Consider the following 18,485-nt stretch of genomic DNA (forward strand, 5'->3'; position numbering starts at 1 on the left):
CGTCATGGGTTCAAACCTATAGAATGGGGACCGTCCTCCCGTAGCAATTCGGCTGCATTGTTACTAAATAATAAAGTCTCGAAAGCCTGTAAATAGGGCGGACATGTCCGCGTAGGACGTTTTCCCCAAAAAGAAGATGAGAAGAAGCACGTCCGAACAAAAGTAATCGCGGGATTTTTTTTTAATTTTACAAAAGTAACAAAAAACCCGTTTTGCACCGTGTACACTCTGCTTCACGGTGCCGTGTGTAACGTGCATTCGTAACGCACCGTAACGCACGTCACACAGCTGTCAAACGGCAACTGTTTACAAATGCAATCTCGCACACGAAGGAAGAAGAACCAAAGACACACACTCACACAAGGAAATCACAATCGTTTGTTGTTTTTTTTGCGACGGTCGGAGTTGTTTCGTGTATGTGCGTGTGTTGCGTATTGTTTGCCGATTGTCCCTTGTTCCCTTCGGTCCCTTAGTGCTTCCTGACAATATGCAGACCAGTTTCGTGAATGGTGCCGCTGGTTCTGCTTCACAGTCAGGGACGCATATTGCGCAACCGCGTAAGCTCGCCCGAAGTGTGCGATGAACCAAAACACGACGACGACGACGACGACGGCTATCAAGAGGGAAATCACCGTTCGACGCTTTTCCAATACGACGTAGGAAGGCCAGTGCGAGTTCAGTTCCCAGTGAAGCATCACAACGCACGACGCAGTTTCAAGTTCAGAAGGCTGAACGTGCAAGAAACAAAAAAGTAGTAGAGCGAGAGACAATCCCGCTAAGCCATTCTAATTACCCACACACGCATACAGTCTTTCGAAGGTGCCAAAAAAAGTACAAAGGAAAGTGAAAGGAACACACACGGCACAGGTGGTGGATTGAGAAAACCCCGCAAGAAGAGATGAACACACTTCCGGTTCCGTTCGGTGGTCGCGTGTGAACATCAGGGAAAACGATAATACGCCCTTGGAAGGCCTTTTGTCGTACACAGGGGTCGGTGTCCGTTCGGTCCGGAATCCCAGTGCAACGGTGGACCCCCAGCGGCGAGCCTTCACAATGTCGGCCAGTGCCGGTGGGCTTGGTGGGACGGCCTCGGCCCTGCTCAAATCGCCCCAGACAGCCCTCCAGCTGCTGCTGGAAGAGATCAACTTTCAGCGGACGAAGGAGATGCGGCAGCTGCTAAAGGACGGTAAGTTGTCCCATGTGCCCACCATCATCCCTGTCTTTCCTATCCCCTTCGTGGGGGAAAGGTAGGAAAATTCCAATTAAAACCCTCCCCAGTTGGGACCATCATCTCGTTTAGGGAGTAAAGGGGCCATGCTGTGAATTATCGATTTTTCCAACAACCGAACCGTCACAGCCAGCACACACCACACGTCGAGTTGATGAGTTCATTCGACGATAATAGGCGAATATGCGCACTGCTCCTTGTTGTGTGCTCCTTGGATTGGGTTTCTTCACCCCTCACACACACACATTCACGTACGGTTGCTAAGGATCGGAATGCCTGGTCCGTCCATCCCAAATGTCACGTCGTGGTGTTTTTGCTTTTTGCATAACTAACCATCCCCGACAGAAGCAAACAAGTATGTGTGCACCGGCTTTCTTGCTTTGCTCCTGTCGAAGGATCGATTTCTTGGATTCCATTGGAATTTTACCGATCAACCTGCCATGCCATACGTCCTGGCCGTCCGGCAGCGAGTCTCGCGCAGAATCTCATTAACGCGAATGCGAAAAGCATTGCCAGTTTGTCTTGAATATCATTATCTAAATGCTTCCGCTTGTTAGCATCAGCTTGGTTATTGGCATTTGGCTACTGCTGTTGATGATTCATGGAAGCGGGGGATTTTGGTGCCGGTCGAGGAAAGCAGCGCACCCTTTGATTGGGGATTTTCTTTGCTCGGGTCCAGTAAAACGAAAACGACGATGCAAACGCCGTTCCGTTTTGCGATATATTTATTTGTAAGAAGACCGTGTGCATTGCAAACTGCAGTGACTCATGGTCATGCTGCAAAAGAGCAAGCGTGATTGAAGCGTGGAGCAGCAAGCAGTTGGATCGATTCGCTGCAACAGAAACTCACAAAGGCCATACTGGTGCTTGTCCATCTTAACTAACCAGACGTAACATTTCCGTCGTGTGGGCAGAGATGTGGCATGTCTTTTTCCTTCAAATGGCAGAGATAAAAGCAAAAGCGTGCCGTGCAGATTTCACTGACAATTGTACATACACATATGCGATAACCTTCCCCCAGGCACTGGACTGCAGGTTTGCCTGGACCCGTGTTTGTTTGTTTGTTTGTTTGGTGCATTGTTGAGATGCATCACCATCATCATCATCATCATCAGCATGCGTACCCACAAGTAGCTGCGGCTCCTTTTTGGCTTATCAATGCGCGATATGGTTGGTCGTACGTATCTCAACCGTAGTAGTAGCGCGATTGCTGGCGGGAAGAGCTATTAATCATTGCCTACTGCAAGACGGACAGACAGACCAACAGCGCAGCACCCCCTGTTGTTGTATCCCGAATAGATGAAGATTCTTGCTTTACGTGTTCAGCGCGCTTAGCTTTTTTATTTTCATCCAAGTAGCTGGAGCAAGCAAGCCGTGTTTGCCGGTTAGTTCTGCTATTTCCGTCTCGTACTGTCGCTGTTATCTCACACGAGATACTCCTTTGTATTTTCGTACAATAAATGCGTATCAGTAATGGGATGGCTCTTGATGGGGTGACCTTTAACCTTTGGCCGGTTTGCTACGTCAGTGTGCAGTCCTTTGCTGGATTGCTTTTTCCAGCGGCGGTTGCGTCACTGAAGAAGAGTTTCTTAGTGTTGGGATTGCAATGTTCGCTTTGTTGGACTTGTATAAACAATTTAGTTTATAGAATATTAAAAATTATAGATTTGGAAAGCAAGTATACAAAAGCAAAGGAATTTTAATAACACACAATGTGTATTAAATAATTTCCTTCTATGTGGGGACGGTACATATGAGGCTTGAACACACGATGGCCATATTGTTAGGTTGTTCGAGCTGACGTATCACGGAAATGCGGCATTAAATAATTTAGTTTAAATTAATTATCAATTTCTAGTTGCAATCAGATTTAGTTTTATGTATACGCAAGATTCAAATAGTAATTGCCGGACTGGATGGGTTCAATTCCCTTTCAAAAAATCGCTCAGCATCGAGAAGTCACCATTAAGGCAATTTTTGTAGATTGCTTTACTTCCATATATTTCTGATTGATATTTTTAGATTGCTTTCGTGCATATTTCCCAAAAAGCGATTTGCATAATAATTAAGAATTACGCAAAATACAGACCATCCAGGATTGTTTGTACAACATTGTTTGTAACAGGTCTGAATGGCCGCAAACTACACCAGACAAAAGACCATGAAGCAGTTGCAGTAGATGATTGCGTTGATTGCACTCTGCCAGACATATAACTGCCCTACTGTAAAGATCCTAAAGCTCGCTGTCCTATTGGTTGGACGTCAAAGTCTATGAAACATAATTGAAAGTCATCTAAATAGTGTCCAATGTTGTCCTTGTGTTCCCAAAGAGGATTCCGCAACTGAAAATCAACCACTGATCAGATCTGCCGCATGGGAGAAGATGGCAGAATACAGACACGACACGTACCATCTCTTCATTAACTGCAAAGCAGCATATGATAGCATAGCCAGGGTAAAACTGAACGACGATATGTGCTCTTTTGGAATCTCGGTCAAACTGATAAGACCAATTGCACTTGTCAGGTGAAGGTGGATGGAAACCTATCAGGGCCTTTTGCTACCACCAAAGGTCTGCCCCAGGGGGACGGGCTTGGCTGTCTCATATTCAACTTGGCGCTAGAGAGGGCCATCTGCGACTTGAGGGTGGAGACCACGGAAACCATCTTCAATAATTCAACCCAGATCCTGGCATACGCTGATGATATAGATATCATTGGTCTGCAGCTCTCCTATTGCACATAAAAGAGGCAAAGACCAAACTGTTGATGGCAACATCAGCGGCCCTACCAATAACGTAGGCGTGACGTACAGATAGGTGAATGCACTTTTGAAGTCGACCCAAAATTCACCTATCTTGGGTCAAAGGTCAGCTAAGTTGCGCGCAAGGATGCTGGCTGCCAACAGGTCATTCTACAGCCTGAAAAATCAGTTCACCTCAGGTAACCTGTCGCAACGGACGAACCTTCTTAGCCGCGTTCGAGAGGAAGATGTTCAGAGGGAACCTTGGCTCCGTATGCATGGAAGGACAATGGAGGAGCCGTTATAATGACGAGCTATACGAGATGTACATCGACCACCACTGTCGTATCAAGCTCGCCAGGATCCAGTGGGTTGGCCATATTGTACGAATGGAAACGGACGACCCAGTCCGTAAAGTCTTTTTAGGCCGTCCACAAGGACAGAGGAGGCGTGGTAGGCCCAAATTGAGGTGGCAGGATGGCGTGGAGGCGTCCGCCTTTAAGGCCGGTATAAGGTATTGGCAGAAGGGCAGAAGGCGCGAGACCTTGAGCGGTTCGGTTTCGGTTAGTAGAAGACAATTCTAGATCAATGTCCTTTACAAACTCATGAAGTGAAGTGTCTGTCAGTCAGGTATTCATAGAAAAATGGCCGTAGAAACCAGGAAGTCTTGGAGATAAAAAAAACCTGAAGAAGTTGTGAAAGTCCTCACATCGCTCAACCTTCTCAACTATCATCCTTCAATCGCAAACTAACGCTACAACTCTAATCTTCTCTTCCTCCTTCCCAGACGGTGGTTTCGTCGTCCTGCAGGGTACGACCTACTGGACCGACCTGTTCGTGCGCCACTTTCTCTTCCAGTCTGAGCCGGAGCACAGCATCGACTGTGACGATCTGCTGTTCTTCGTGCGCAAAAAGCACATCAAGGGTTCGTCGCGTGCGATGCCCCGGTACGAGACGGAGATCGAGGTGTTTCGGAAGGATTCGCGCAAGCTGCCGATCGGCGACCCGGACGTCGACTGGGAGGAAACCGTCTACCTGAACCTGGTGATCCACCAGTTCAACTACACGCTCACGCTCGCCATCTGCACGCGCACGTCGCCGAAGGAGCTGCAGGTGCTGCGGCGCCACTCGCAGAAGGTGTACGCGTCGCCGAGCCGCCGAAAGATGGACACCAAGGGCGATAGTGAGGAGATCACCTATCCGCACATCTGCTTCATGGTGGACAACTTCGACGAGGTGTTCCACGACATACTGGTGCGCGACGGCGAGATGGTGTGCGTCGAGCTGGTGGCGACCGATCGGGACGGCAGCGTGCAGGGCGTCATCTTTCTCGGCTCGATACGGTACGACGCGCTCAAGAAGGTGTACGATGCACGGGTAAGGTTAAAGGGGGGGGGGGGTACTAACGTTCAATCAGCAGTTCGGTTAATTTCATCCTTTTCTTTTTCACTCCATTTCAGCAATCCAGCCTCGGCTCGAAGGTAGCACAACGAATGTCCTTCGGTTTGTTCAGCTCCGGTGGCCCTCAGACGCGCTGCGAGTTCGTGCGCATGAAGGGTCCGCAGGGCAAGGGTCACGCCGAGATGGCCGTCACGAAACCGAAAGGATCGGGTGTAGAAACGCCTACCAGCGAGCCCGGGTATGTCAAACTGGAGATGTACTGGAGCCCGATTTCAACACGCCCACTAATCCTAACCACATGTGCACTTTTTTAGGTTCTGTGCCACCGACATGTGGGACTCGGAGTGGGAGGAAGACTGCGAGGAGTACTACAACTATCGGCATCAGCGCCGGCTCAGCGACCCAAGCGCCAACCTGAACAACTTCAGCCGCTACGGCTGGCGCACGAAGAATGCGACCGATCCGGGCGGCTCCGCGTACGGCGGCTCGAAGGCACGCTCGGAAAACGAAGGGCTGGACTGTCTGGCGAACGAGGTGTCCGAAATCGAGGCCGGTGATTTGCGCGACGGTAAGCCACGAACAGTTGATTGGTTTTGGTGCTCTCTCTCTCTTTCTCTCTCGCTTCACGATCATATAACGCTTTTGTTGTGCGCGCAAATGGGGTTCGATGTGTGACAGGTTTTCTTTTCTTTTATGTCTTGTGTGGTTTATGTCTTGTGTTAATCTAGGACGATTCTTGGATTTGGAACAAGGATAGCAAACACTTTCAAAATTCTGAAAATTAAAAATGGATTAATTCTAATCTGTAAAGAGGAAAATTCCTAATTGCAACTCAGCTCAGTTGCAAGCCCAAGAATCGCATTCGCATCAAAAAAATTCGTCATCATCTACTCTCTTTCACTTCATAAACCATCAGTCCCTCTGTGTCCGTGTATGCATGCAGCATGTGTGTTTGTTTTTGTTTCTAATCGTCTCTTCGGCCAATTCAACCAACGTCTATCGCTTATAAGTCGTGTCGTGTCTCGTGCTAGCCATCAAATCAAAATAATGTTAAATAATTAAAGTGTGGCTACACGAGAATGATGGGCCGTGTGCCCCCGTGTGCACACCTGTGTACCGTGTACAGTATTGCTGGCTGGCGCTTGACTCTTTACATTACATTAATCTTTACTAACCCGGTAGGGAAGCAGGACGATCGCTTAACCTCAAAATTTTGGGAGCCAAAAATTCAAAATGCCAATAGAAGAAGCAGAAAAAACCAAACAAAACGATCCTTTCCCATGTTCCTTCCCGTTCTTTTTTGCGCCCTTCCTTTGGTGGTGGTTCCCTTTTCCTTCCATTTTGTTTGTGTGTGTGTGTGTGTCAATACATTCACTCCACTCTTCCCTGCTCTCTCCCCTCTCATCCAACCCCTCATCCCGCTCCTTTTCTAAGAGTAGTGTGCCCTTGTCGCTAGAAGATTAACCAAAAAGAGTTAACACACCAAACCCTAGTTGCGTTTGTATGCCCGTGTGTAGTGCAGCATCACTGGAAGCCACCAACGGGGGACGGGGGACTGAACGGAAAGAGCGGGAGACAACACTCTGGCTTTTTTGCCGTCCCGTTGATCCATCGCTTGGTGTGCTTCCTCTTCCTTGAACATATCCTTTTACAAAAACTACCGTACTATTACATCCTTGTTCGTTTTGTCTTATAATTTTTCTCTCTTTCTCTCTCTCTCTCTATTTATCTCTCTCTTTTATACACCAACGCACACACACACATACACAACCACACGTACAATGTACTTCCCTTTGCGGCGCATTTTTCGTTCGGAACAATTTCGGCCCTGTCCACCAAAAAAATCAAACCAAATCCCAGATCGTCCTGCTTCCTCGTCCGCCAGCATCGTGGACACGTCGCCGGTACAGCAGAGTGGCAGCAGCAAATCGCCCACCGCCAACAACGGCACGGCGCGGCACCGTGTCGACCCACTAGAGGGTCCTCCCTGCGTCCCGAGCGACAAGCTGGCCGGCTCCTCCTCGAGGACGGCGGGCTGTTGCAGCTGCTTCGGCCGGCCGGGGCGCAAGCGCTGGTCCACCGATGCCGATTCCGTCCAGATGTCGGAGGTGTACGCACCGTGTCCGGCGTGCGGCGGCGGGGAAGCCGACCGGGACGAGGAGACCGAAACCGGCCGCACCGCGTCGGAACGGAAGCGGCTGGAGTCGCTGGAGCTGCACGATTCGCCCGCCTGTCTGGCGACGGTGTCGAAGGGCCGATCGCCGCTGATGAAGCATCGCAACGTGCTGATCGTGGAGAGTGAGCTGGAGTTTGCGGGTGGTGCGAAGGTGCGCACTGGCCCGCAGCCCAGTACAGCCAACGATAAGGGAACGGTGGTCAAGAAGAAACCCGCGGCCGATGCGCTCAGCACGGTGAAGCGGCGGGAGAACGGTTCCAAAGCGAGCCAGAGCCCAAAAAAGCGGCTCAGTACGCCCGTGTTTCGATCGAAGCGCAGCAACAGCAGTACGGAGACAGCCGACCCGGCGAGCGGCAGCAAAGCGACCAACGGCAAGGCGAAGGCGTCGAACGCGATCAACAACAACACCGGCATCCATCGACGGTCGGCCCCACCGTCCACCGCAACGGAGGCGACCGAGGCGACGGAAGAGTACGAGATGGCAGACGACGCCGTGTCGCTGAACGGCGGCGACTTGACAGCGGCGAACGGCGAACCCTCCACCGCCGCGGCACTGATCGACCCGAAGCAGCGGATCCGGGTGAATGGGCGCGAAGAGTTCCCGGCCGAGCGGAACAACCGTGCGGCGAACGGGAACGGCAATCAGGCGGGCGGTGAGAAGCTAGCCACGACGACGGCTGCCACGGTGGCAAACATTAAGGAGCATCGCGAACGACGAACCTCCACGAACAATGTTCGCTCTTCGGCGGGTGGTAATGGAGCGGCTCCCGGGAACGGCAGCGGTCGCTTTTCGCTCATCTACCGGCGAAGCAAGTCATCCTCGGCGTCGCCACCGGTCGTAGCCGGTAAAAGGGAGGACAAAAAGGGAAAGCATTCTGGGGTGCTGAGCTCCGATGCGGGGCGTAAAAAGACTCCACCGGTGCTGGGAGTGGAGGGCAAAAAGGAGGCTGAAGTCGGTCCGGTGCCAGCTGCAGAGCAGGAAGCGAAGCCGGAAAAGCCGCCCGAGAAAGAGGAAACGGATCTTTCGACGGGGGCCGTAATCGATGGGGACATAAATGGCAATCCGGACGAGACGACGACGGATGCGAAAACCGAATCGACCGATGGGCAGGAAACGACCGAAGAGAGCGAGCTCAGCAATCGTGCCATCTGGGCGGCACTGAAGGAGCTGCGGGCGAAGAAGGAGTGCTCCACGCTGCCGAAGGTGAAGAAACCGAGCTACAACAGTTTTTACGCGCGGCCAACAATTCTTGCGGACGGTGCCGCTGCTGGACGGGACGGGACGACGGGACCGGAAGGAGCGGCCGTAACGCCACCCGCCGGCGTAAACACGATCCCCAGTCGCCGTACGCCCGACGGCACGAACATCTACTACCTGTGCGACTACCATCCGAGGCGGCATCAGCATCACCATGGCGATAAAGGTTGGCGTTTTTGCAGGGCGCATGCTGCGTGTCCGTGTGCTTCTGTCGTTTGTTTGTCATTTTGTGTGCTTTGTGTTTAAACGATTTAAGAAATAGAAGAGAAGAGGAGTTACTGACAGGATTAAATAACACATTTTTTTTCTTCTTTCTCCACTTGCTATACTTCCAGAGCTCGACGACGGCGCGTACAACCCGCTGTGGACGACCAAAGGGTTTACGCAAACGTTTCACTTCTGGAAGGAGAACCGCCGCCAGCAGTCGACGCCACTGAACGCCTTCCTCACGTACGTCACGCTGCCGTGGTGGAGCATAGCGAAAGGTAAGGGGAAGATTTTTAAGGCGATAAGAAGGAAGATACTAGTGAAGGGGTGAATTAAGTTTTCGTTGGAATCGATTACGGCTAGCTCCGAAGTATTCTATGATCGATTCCAGATAGTGGGTCCGGAACACAGTTTCTGGAATTGGTTCCGGAATTGGTACCGGAATTGGTTCCGGAATCGGATCCGGAATTGGTACCGGAATCGGTTCCGAAATTGGTACCGGAATTGGTTCCGGAATTGGTTCCGGAATCGGATCCGGAATCGGTAACGGAATCGGAATCGGCTCCGGAATCGGCTCCGGATTCGGTTCCGGAATCAGCTCCGGAATCGGTAACGGAATTGGAATCGGCTCGGAAATCGGTTCCGGAATCAGCTTCGGAATCGGTTCCGGAATCAGCTTCGGAATCGGTTCCGGAATCGGTAACGGAATCGGAATCGGCTCCGGAATTGGAATTGGTTCCGAAATTAGCTCAGGAATCGGAATCGGCTCCTTAATTGATTTCAGAATTGATTTCGCTTCTATTTCTGAAGTCAATCTTGATTCCGTCACCGGAGCAAATTGCGATTCCCAGGATGATTCCGATTCCGAAGCCGATTCTGATTCCCACCACTAAAAGAGACGTGATTACTGATACGCTTGTGCTTTTCGTTTGTAGATCTTCTGGACCACCGGGAGCAACCGATACTAACGTTTTAAGGGACGCCCCAAAACCGAAGCATGGTTCCATACCAACAGGACCTCAATTATCCTACTACTACTACTGGCTCTCGTCGACTCTTGTGGGGCTCAGCATAATGCCAGACGACACAATGGCATCGAAAAAAGAAGGCTTTTTTATTCATTTATTTCGATATACAAGCGGTAGAAGAGGAGCGCGTTTTTAATTCAATCGATCAATTGATCCTAGTCTAGTCAGTTCTGGGGAGTTCTGGCCGCACAGGCCAACAGCAGCATTCCGTTCGATGGGAACACATTTTGTGATAGTAACGCATTCTTTCTTTTCCCAAGTTCCCTTATCTCGTCCCCTCAGAGCTGTTGTCAGCTCCGGAGCTCACTGTGGGCATCTTGCAGCCTTTATCCACGTGTGTTGAGCAGCGGAACAACCAAAATGGAGGGCGTTTAGCTATAGGGTATAAAGGGGGAGACAGGGAATAGCGATGGGACGCATCTTTAGCATCTTCGAATCTCAAGGAATCTTTGCAATTTCTCACACTTATGTACTTGCATTTGAATGTAAAAATCATTTTGTTTTTGTACCGTAAGCATTGCGTCGTTTAGGTTTAATGGCGCGTGGAATTGTGTTCTGCTAAATAAGTTGTCGTTTCGTAAGGGTTTGGTGAGTGGCGAAAATTAAAAAAAATGGTGGGTGTTGTCATTAAGATTGATTTGGTTGATTTCTGAAGGGTTAGATTGAGAGTGTGATTAAAAAAAAGGAAGGATTATTGAATGGGTAACACTCACACAGCCACGCGCTCCACGTGTATTGAACAGCGATACAGCGAACAAAGTATAAATATAAAAACATTTGCAAAAAAAGCGTACATTTTAAAACATTATTTTCTAAAATTCCCAATACTTCATCGATCCTCATCGATTCCGTCAGACAAACATTTTTCCAGAAATAATCACTTCATTCCCTCCTCATCCCCGTTCGGTTTGCTGATAAACCGAGCAAGCGCGCCGGAGGAGGGATCCGATCCGAAACGTCGCGATCAGCGGCTCTCAGTCGCTAATCAGCAGCCCTAGCGCTCACACAGTGCCGAGTGATCTGTCTCGAACCCTTGGGGTGGACCGGACCGTGTCAAGGGGGGTCCCTAATCAGTGAGCTAATCAAGTGAAAACCAAAAGCCAGGAACCGTTCCGTACCGTGCAGCGATAAGAGGCCGTGTGTGGTTGAGTGTGTGGCAGAGAAATGGTATCACCTTTCGGCCGACGACGATCGTCTTCTTGGCGATCGATCGTGCTGCCGGCTTTGCTGTTCGTTCTGCCAGCGTTGGTTGAAAATGGCGAAAGCTGCAGCAAAACCCCGATCGTGGACGGGCGAACGGTCAGCGGTGTGAAGCAGCCGGGCGACAATGGTTACCGGTTGGCCATCCGGGACGAGCCGACCGGGTACGAACCGGGCAAGATCTACAACCGTAAGTATTCCGCCATCCGAAACGGCAAAGTACAAAGGACGGGAGTGCAGCTGCAGACGCATGACGAAATACTACTACTACTGGATGGTGGCAAAGCAAATATGTTCTAATTATGGTTGATGAAAGTTACACACGCACGCACGGTCTGACGGCACTGGAAGACTGGTCAGACACCACCGTGGAGGAGGAACTAGCGCATCGCTGATAATTTCCTCAACGCAGCGCAACGAGTGCACGATTACAAATGTGCCCGCAATTGGAGGGAGATTGGGGGAAGGCGAGAAGAGGATTGGGTGGGATTCTTGCCTTGAGCGGCACGAGGTCAAAGTGTAACTGCGCTCCCCACACGCGCTTTACACATTGTGGGTTTGCGAGGGATACTCATCAATAATAGTTGACGCAAACCGTGTTTGAATTTACAGTCAATGTTAAGAAGTGATTTGAGTTTCAAGCCTATTTTTGACACTCTTTTTGAAGATTTTGGATATTTTAACTGTATGACACAAAATGACCACTCGGAGACCTCTGCTCCTTAAAGTGAGTGCTCTGAGCTTGCTCAACAGCATCGACAATGAAGAGTTGCAATCGGAAATTATGGATTAGTTTTTGACCATTTTGTAAAACGAAACCCTTAAAAGCCCCCCCCCGGAACGGACTGGATTGAACTTCTGAAATGCGAGAATTATTTTTTGCGTATTGGAGGCTGCAATGAGTGCACAGAGTTGCGTATTGAGTGCGCAGAGCTGTATTGAGTGCGCGGAGGAGCTACACTAAGCGCGTGGGGATACAATGCGCGTAGAGCTCTATAATGCGTGTTCAATAATTCGGTAGTCATCCTGGAACGACTTCATAGGAAACTGGCCGTGAATGAAATACGCTTTTTGAGTAGGTTCGACGACCACGTGTTTCCCAAACATGAGTTACATGACGGCTCGCTACTTTAGACTAAACAGAAACCAAATCCCTCTCAAAAGGTACCTCAAGCTAAGTTAGATTTCCTTACATTGCTTCCAATACCTAAGGAAGACAGCACGGACAGCAGTTTAGATCTTCAAAATGAACCTTAAACCCATAAACATTGATCAAAAGCAAAGAGACACTAATTTAAATCATGCAAATAACGATGAGCACTTACCTTGTGATGTCAGAATGTTCGTAACAGTCTTCGTCTTCGTAACATTTAGTTTGCAAGTACAGATTATCCTGTTAGAAGTTGCTTCGCGCATATATTCAATAGGATTCTAGGTAGAAGTTGCTTCGCGCATATATACTGTAAGATTCCAGTTGGAACACTGGTATATTGATGCTTTCTTGCAATGGCTCTAGTCTACACGCCTCCTTTTGTCTCCATCGCTAAAAACGTCCACTTGTATCTCAACACTCTCACGCTCTCACAAAACTAACGCTCTCAGTGCAACCTCAATCCTCACAGTGTTCATCGTTGGCTCGCGCACGCACGCGAAGCTGCAGCAGTTCACGCACTTTACGCTGGTGGCGCACGCACGCAACGGCGCCAAGCAGTATCTGGCCGGGCCGCGGCGCGTCGGCCGGTTTCAGCTGTTCAGCGACGCACTGACCAAGTTCCACGATCAGTGCGTCAACACGGTAACGCAGGCGGACGATTTCCCCAAGACGGAGGTGCAGGTGATGTGGGTCGCACCGGCAGCCGGTTCCGGCTGCGTCAGCATCTCCGCCATGGTGTACGAAAGCGAGCAGCAGTGGTTCGCGGACGACGGAGCGCTCACCAAGGTGCTGTGTGAGCATCAGCCCGTGCCGCGCCTACAGAAAGGTGAATGTTGTGCCTGCGATGAGGCGAAGTACAGCGTAAGTGTTAGGTCACGCCACTATCCTATCACACATCTGATCCGGTGTGCACAATAACGACCTCCCGGTTCTCTCTTGCAGCTTACCTTCGAGGGCATCTGGTCGAACGAGACGCATCCGAAGGACTACCCGTTCGCCATCTGGCTGACACACTTCTCGGACGTGATTGGGGCGTCGCACGATACGAACTTTTCCTTCTGGGGTGAAAACCACATCGCCACCGACGGTTTCCGCATGCTGGCCGAATGGGGCTCGGTGCGTCTGCTCGAGACGGAGCTGCGGGCGAAGGGGGCGCGCCTCCGCACGCTTATTAAAGCGGCTGGTTTGTGGTATCCGCGCGTGAACGCCAACACCACCTCCAACTTCCGGGTGGACCGGAAGCATCACAAGATATCGCTCGCCTCCATGTTCGGCCCGTCGCCCGATTGGGTGGTGGGTGTGAGCGGACTCGACCTGTGCCGACCGGACTGCACCTGGACGGAGTCGCTGGACGTGGATCTGTACCCGTGGGATGCCGGTACGGACAGTGGCATCAGCTACATGTCGGCGAATGCGGAAACGCAACCACGGGAGCGTATGCACCGCATTACCACCCTTTACCCGGAGGACCCGCGGGCACCGTTCTACAATCCCCGGTCGGCGGAGATGACCCCGCTCGCACGGCTTTATCTGCGCCGCGAGCGGGTGATGGCACGGAGCTGCGACGAACAGTTCCTGCAGGCGCAGGTACTGGAGCTGGCGGAGAACACGGAGGAGGAAACGCGCCCCGAGTGTGCGACGACCGAGTACACCGACTGGACGCCTTGCTCGGTGACTTGCGGGAAGGGCATTCGGATGCGCACGCGCGAGTATTTGCGGCCGGATGTGGCGGCAGGGGCACGGTGCAACAGGCAGCTGATCGGGAAGGAGATGTGCGTTGCGGAGGTGCCGGAGTGTGAGGAGGGAGCAGCGGGAGAGGATGCCAGTGCGGAGGATATGGGCCAGTCGGCGGCGACGGTCGATGAGGCAGGGGAAGGCGTCGGCGTGTGCCGTACGACGCGCTGGAGCGAGTGGTCGGAGTGTTCGGTCAGCTGCGGCATCGGGGTGACGATGCGGACGCGCACGTTCCTGGAAAACATGGGTCGGAAGAAGTGTCCCCACATTAGTGTTGGTGAGTGATAGTTTGCTCTCGTGGAGGTTTTTTACGGTTTTGCTCGGTATTCGCAGTTCTCAGACAAACACACTTTTCAAGATTAATTGTTTGAGTTAATCAAATTTCCTATTAAAAAGGTGTCCCCGTTAAAAATGTAGCTGATTTTGAAAATGAGCTAGTTATTCAATATTTAATTCATATTCTTTAAGCTTTAGCTTCAATGGGTTTTCAACATTTTGAACATAATCTAATAATCCAATAGGATATTCCAATAGGTTATTCCAATAGGATTGTCCTAAAAGGGTGCTATGGAGTCCAATTCTCATCACATAAGGTTCATTTCCCTGCAGAAAGAGTCAAGATAGTGTCCCTAAATTATGAGAACCCCTGAACAACCCTGTAACGACTCTTCTACTCTAATTTCACTCATAGAAAAGAGTGCTGCGAGATGAGCTTATTCTTTTCAAAATTGGATTACATTCCATATGCCATTTCCGACAAGAATAGAATAGCATCCTATAGAGATTCATCCCACTATAACGTCTAACTAACAATCAAATGTATCTTGTGGCATCTTTCTCTTTTTTCCGTAGTGGAAAAGCAGAAGTGCATGCAGCCGGACTGCTCGATCACCGACATGGAAGCACCGGATCCGCTCTGCCCCGTCACCGCCTGGAGCGACTGGAGTCCGTGCAGTGCGACGTGCGGCAAGGGCGTGCAGATTCGCACCCGCCTGCTGCTACTGGCACCCGAGGAACAGGACCGCTGCCAGAACCGCATCGAGCTGAACCAGCAGCGCCCCTGCACGGATAAGGCCGACTGTCTGTACGATACGTTCACCGCGCAGGAGATCTGTTCGCAATCGCCGGAAGCGGGCCCGTGCCGGGGCCGCTACCAGCGCTACGCGTACGACTCCACCAAGGGCACGTGCGTACCGTTCTACTACGGTGGCTGTCGGGGCAATCGGAACAATTTCCTGACGGCCGACGATTGCATGAACACGTGCACGCGATCGCGCTTGGAGACGAGTACGGGGTTGCCGCCGGCAGCAGCCACACCGGACCCGTTCGAAGCCCTGCCCGTCGACTGTGTGCTGTCCGACTGGTCGGAATGGACGCCCTGTTCCGTTACCTGCGGCACGGGCCGTTCCGAGCGTGTGCGGTCGATCGTTACGCATCCGCGCAACGGTGGACAGCCCTGTCCGCCGCGCATCGTCAAGCGCCGCAAGTGCACTGGGCCACCGTGCAATTGATGCGGGCTTTCTTCATCCTGCAATTAGTAAAGAAACGGGGGGTGAGAAGCACCAAAAGCACATAAGATGAGTGAGTGGAAGAAAAATAAACTTATGCGTCATCCATCAATTACGTAACGTTAATAGGGTGGGGAGAGCGGGCGTCGTCAAATGTAACGATTTGTAACTTGAGGGAGAGGGGGAGTTTAACAATTGTTACGTAACGAAAAATAAAATGTTAGATTTTTATTAGAATTCGAATAACAAATGAGTAACGTTCATTCTTCTTCTTTAGTTAACAACCTTCGTAATTATGGTGGCCTAAAACGAATTTCGCTTCTTTTTATGTACCACTCAATCGAATACTCCGTCATTGCTAGGGGGCCAGTTCACATCAACTTTACATATCAACACCGATTAATACCAACGTCGGATAATTCCAAAGTTCTTCTTCTTCTTCTTCTTGGCCTGCTCAATGAGCACGTCTCGTAGACATGGCCAGGTCGCCAATTCGTTTTCAGGAAACTCGGTCCTGGGCTGCAATCCTCCAACCACGGTTGCATCCGATTTCCGACAGGTGCGACTCCACCTGATCCAGCCAGCGAGCTCGCTGTGCTCCTCTACGCCTCGTGCCGAACGGGTCGCTGACGAGCACCTTCCTGGTGGGGCATGAGTCCGGCATCCTCATCACGTGCCCCAGCCAGCGTATCCTTCCGGCTTTGATGACCGTCAGGATGTCTGCACCGCCAAACAGCTCAGCTAGCTCGTGGTTCATCCTCCTTCTCCACACGCCGTGCTCGCACACACCGCCAAAGATAGTCCTTAGCACCCGCCGTTCGAAAATGGCGAGTGCATTGGCGTCCTCCGTCAGTAAAGTCCAGGACTCGTACCCGTAGAGGACCACCGGACGTATCAGTGTGCGATATATCGCGCATTTCGTGTGTTGCTGGAGTCTTCTGGATCACAGGAGTTTGTGGAGCCCGTAGTAGGCACGATTTCCCTGAACAATGCGCCTTCGGATTTCGCTGCTTACGTTGTTGTCCGAAGTTACGATCGTGCCAAGGTAGCAGAACTCCTCTACCACCTCGAGATCGTCGCCGTCAACTGATACTCTGCTTCCGAGTCGGGCTCTATCACGGTCAGAGCCCCCGGCAAGCAGGTACTTTGTCTTCGTCGCATTGATCCTCAATCCAATCCTAGCGGCTTCGCGTTTCAGTCGGGTGTACGCCTCGCACACCGCCGCAGATGTTCGCCCGATGATGTCGATGTCATCCGCGAAGCCAAGGAATTGGAGAGTTCGGGTGAAAATCGTGCCCCGGATGTCGAAGCCCGCGCTTCGCATGACACCTTCCAGAGCGATGTTGAACAGCAAACAGGAGAGTCCATCCCCTTGCCTCAGACCCCGGTGAGATTCGAACGCTTCTGACAGCATGTTTGTCACTCTCACCTTGCACTGCACCCCGTCCATAGTGGCCCGCAACAGTCGTACCAGCTTCCCAGGGAATCCGTGCTGCTGCATGGTGTTCCATAGTTCGGTCCGATCTATGGTATCGTATGCCGCCTTGAAGTCGATGAACAGGTGGTGCGTAGGGATCTGGTGCTCTCGGCATTTCTGGAGGATTTGCCGTAGAGTAAAGATTTGGTCGGTAGTTGATTTGCCTCCAACAAATCCAGCTTGATAGCTGCCGACGAAATCTGTAGCAAGAGGCGAAAGTCTGCAGTTCCAAAGTTACAGTTTGTATAATTGTTTGTGAGGATGGTGGTCGAAAATTTGCAATATTGACGTTACGTAATTCATGGATGATGACATACGATACTTTGAACTTTGGTTCGCGCTGGTAGCGTTTCGATTGATCGCAGCATCCATCAAAGGTAGCGGAGAGAGTGAGAGAAAAGATCAAGATCTATTAAGGAGAACAGGTCGATGCAAAGCCCGTTGCTAGGATGCCATTTTCAGCTCGCTTTTGACAGTTTCATGAAAAAGTGTTTACAAAAAAATAGCGAATGTTTAACGTGGAAAAGTTGACGAATTTACTATTAGGAATATTATATTGGTTAAATTTTTTACGGTAAATCACTTCTGAAGAATAAAGGAGAAGTAATTGCAGTCTACTCTGATTACAGTATACATCATTGCTTTCCATTCCGTGGCCACAAATCACTACCGTTTGCAACGGTCCTGCTGGAAGAACGAAAAGTGTAACAGGCATAAAAAAGCACTTTACATGTTCCAACTGGGTAACAGAAGTCCTATTTACTTTCATTTAAACACTGAGAGTAACATGAAACATCGTATCGGCACATACATGTACAATATGTATACCGTCTTCTGCTTATAACCCGGCAACGAATGATAAAAGAGATCCTTGGATTGTATCAGCCATGTAATATTCTAACTGGATTCTTTTCGTATTCTAACAGGAAATGTGTTCAAAATGCTGAACAAAATTCTCATTCACACCATAGCAACGTCCATCGCTAAACATAAACAATGTTCAATTAAACTGTCAAAATTTTCCCATGGCTTTCTGTCAATTTACTCTAAACGCATCGACCTGTTCTCTTTCAAAGACCTTGGAAAAGATACACACTCGGCTCGTCGTCTTTCCCAAAGTCTATATAATACAGAGGTCGATGCATAGCTCGATTTTGGTCCACCATTTTGAAAGCTTGTTTTTGACAGTTAGATGAAAAAGTTTGTGAACGATTCCACACAACCAAACACTTTTTAGGGCCAATTGTGCTTTTTCTGCGCAAAATCTATTGAAACAATACATTTCCTTCTCATTTACGTGGCATGGAGTAGTTTGTTCACTAATTCATCAGTAAAAAACGACCAAATCCGGAAACAAGCCTATTAGCTTTGGT

At 50.4% G+C, this 18,485-nt stretch overlaps 2 protein-coding genes across 3 annotated transcripts; both read left to right on the forward strand.

Moving 5' to 3' along the window:
* The first annotated feature begins 306 nt into the window (after positions 1 to 306).
* On the forward strand, positions 307 to 10,658 carry LOC120957168 (uncharacterized protein KIAA0930 homolog). Of its 2 annotated transcripts, XM_049609145.1 has the most exons (7): positions 307 to 1,186; positions 4,758 to 5,347; positions 5,431 to 5,609; positions 5,686 to 5,939; positions 7,232 to 8,971; positions 9,141 to 9,290; positions 9,948 to 10,658. In XM_049609145.1, exons 1-7 carry the CDS (start codon positions 1,054 to 1,056, stop codon positions 9,986 to 9,988), a joined length of 3,087 nt encoding a protein of 1,028 aa, XP_049465102.1. In that variant the 5' UTR covers positions 307 to 1,053; the 3' UTR covers positions 9,989 to 10,658. The 2 variants fall into 2 exon arrangements, with proteins under 2 accessions (XP_049465102.1, XP_040235159.1); XM_040379225.2 differs by lacking the exon at positions 7,232 to 8,971 and having other exon boundaries at positions 310 to 1,186.
* A 338-nt stretch (positions 10,659 to 10,996) lies between these two features.
* Positions 10,997 to 15,869, forward strand: LOC120960039 (spondin-1). The gene is made up of 4 exons (XM_040383922.2): positions 10,997 to 11,430; positions 12,863 to 13,254; positions 13,336 to 14,404; positions 14,980 to 15,869. Exons 1-4 carry the CDS (start codon positions 11,205 to 11,207, stop codon positions 15,636 to 15,638), a joined length of 2,346 nt encoding a protein of 781 aa, XP_040239856.2. The 5' UTR covers positions 10,997 to 11,204; the 3' UTR covers positions 15,639 to 15,869.
* Positions 15,870 to 18,485: the final 2,616 nt, after the last annotated feature.

The sequence above is a fragment of the Anopheles coluzzii genome, chromosome 3 (genome assembly GCF_943734685.1).
Source record: "Anopheles coluzzii chromosome 3, AcolN3, whole genome shotgun sequence".
NCBI classification, from domain to species: Eukaryota; Metazoa; Arthropoda; class Insecta; order Diptera; family Culicidae; genus Anopheles; species Anopheles coluzzii.